Source organism: Nematolebias whitei, chromosome 14 (genome assembly GCF_014905685.2).
Source record: "Nematolebias whitei isolate Nwh7 chromosome 14, NemWhi1, whole genome shotgun sequence".
Taxonomy (NCBI): Eukaryota; Metazoa; Chordata; class Actinopteri; order Cyprinodontiformes; family Rivulidae; genus Nematolebias; species Nematolebias whitei.
The window spans coordinates 16,693,618-16,694,795 of NC_056511.1; the positions used below are offsets into that span (position 1 = coordinate 16,693,618).

A 1,178-nucleotide genomic window follows, 5' to 3' on the forward strand; every position below is an offset into this window, starting at 1 on the left:
CACACACACACACACACACACACACACACACACACACACACACACACGCACACACACGCACACACACACACACAGGTCATGGAGTCATGCACTTCTGAGCAGTGGGCCTACAGGTGACCGGAACCTGACCTGATCATGACTCATCCAGAGCAGGTAACATCCTCACCACCTATACTGTCCTCCTCTCCTCACCCACCAGCACAAGCAGCTCAACTTACTCTCCGTGATCTTCTGCAAGCCCATCACATCCTCCGGACTGATGGCCGTCCTCGCCTGCAGCTCCTCCTCGGTGGTCGCCGGGACCCCCACCAGCACCTCGGTGGGGTTGCAGCCTTTCTTCACCTTCATCGTGGGGCTGCCGCTCCCGGTGCTGTCGCTGCTCCTGGCCCGGTCGGTGCTCGGTGACGGGTCGTGGCTGTTGCCTCTGCTGGTACAAGAATAGCTCATTCTCCGCGCCTCCTCCTCCTCCTCCTCCTCCTCCCCCGTCACCTAACCCCGGCTTCCAAGATGTTAAACCTCTCCGTCAGAGAATGCGAAGTGGCAGCCTGTTTATCCTTTGCTGAATAAATCCGCTCGGTCTGGATGTCCCGACCGTGTCTCCGCTCCGGGTCGTGCGCGTGGATCGCCGCGGACTCTGAGGGGGACGCGGCGCGTCGCTTTCTGCGCAGCTGCTCTTTGACGCGACGGTATTTGGGTTGAGTGAAGAGACACCAGACAGTGAGGGGAATAATCTGCTGGTTTGAAACGGCATGAGAGGCGGCAGATGGTGGCGGCGGTTGAGGAGGAGGAGGAGGAGGAGGAGGCGCTCAGCCGCGCAGCGACAGCGGCTTGTGCACATTTTGCGCTAAAACCAACCCGAGAGTCATATGATAAACAAGCCTTTGTGTTTGAGCTCTGCTCAGGGTTTACACTGCACAACAACAACAACAACAACAACCAGTGACAACAAGAGTCACACATTTTACATTTATTAAACAACTGAGTGACCTTTGACCTGAAGGAGACCTCTGCAGGACACTATCTATCTATCTATCTATCTATCTATCTATCTATCTATCTATCTATCTATCTATCTATCTATCTATCTATCTATCTATCTATCTATCTATCTATCTATCTATCTATCTATCTATCTATCTATCTATCTATCTATCTATCTATCTATCTATCTATCTATC

The 1,178-nt window shown here is 52.7% G+C and overlaps 1 protein-coding gene across 1 annotated transcript in view; it reads right to left on the minus strand.

The window, feature by feature from the left end:
* Positions 1-662, minus strand: part of unc119b (unc-119 homolog b (C. elegans)) — a 19,744-nt gene extending 19,082 nt beyond the window's left edge. Inside the window, exon 1 of the mRNA XM_037687337.1 lies at positions 219-662. Coding sequence (XP_037543265.1) covers positions 219-447 — 229 coding nt within the window. The 5' untranslated portion in view covers positions 448-662. The remainder of the gene's footprint in view (positions 1-218) is intronic.
* Between the last annotated feature and the right edge of the window lie 516 nt (positions 663-1,178).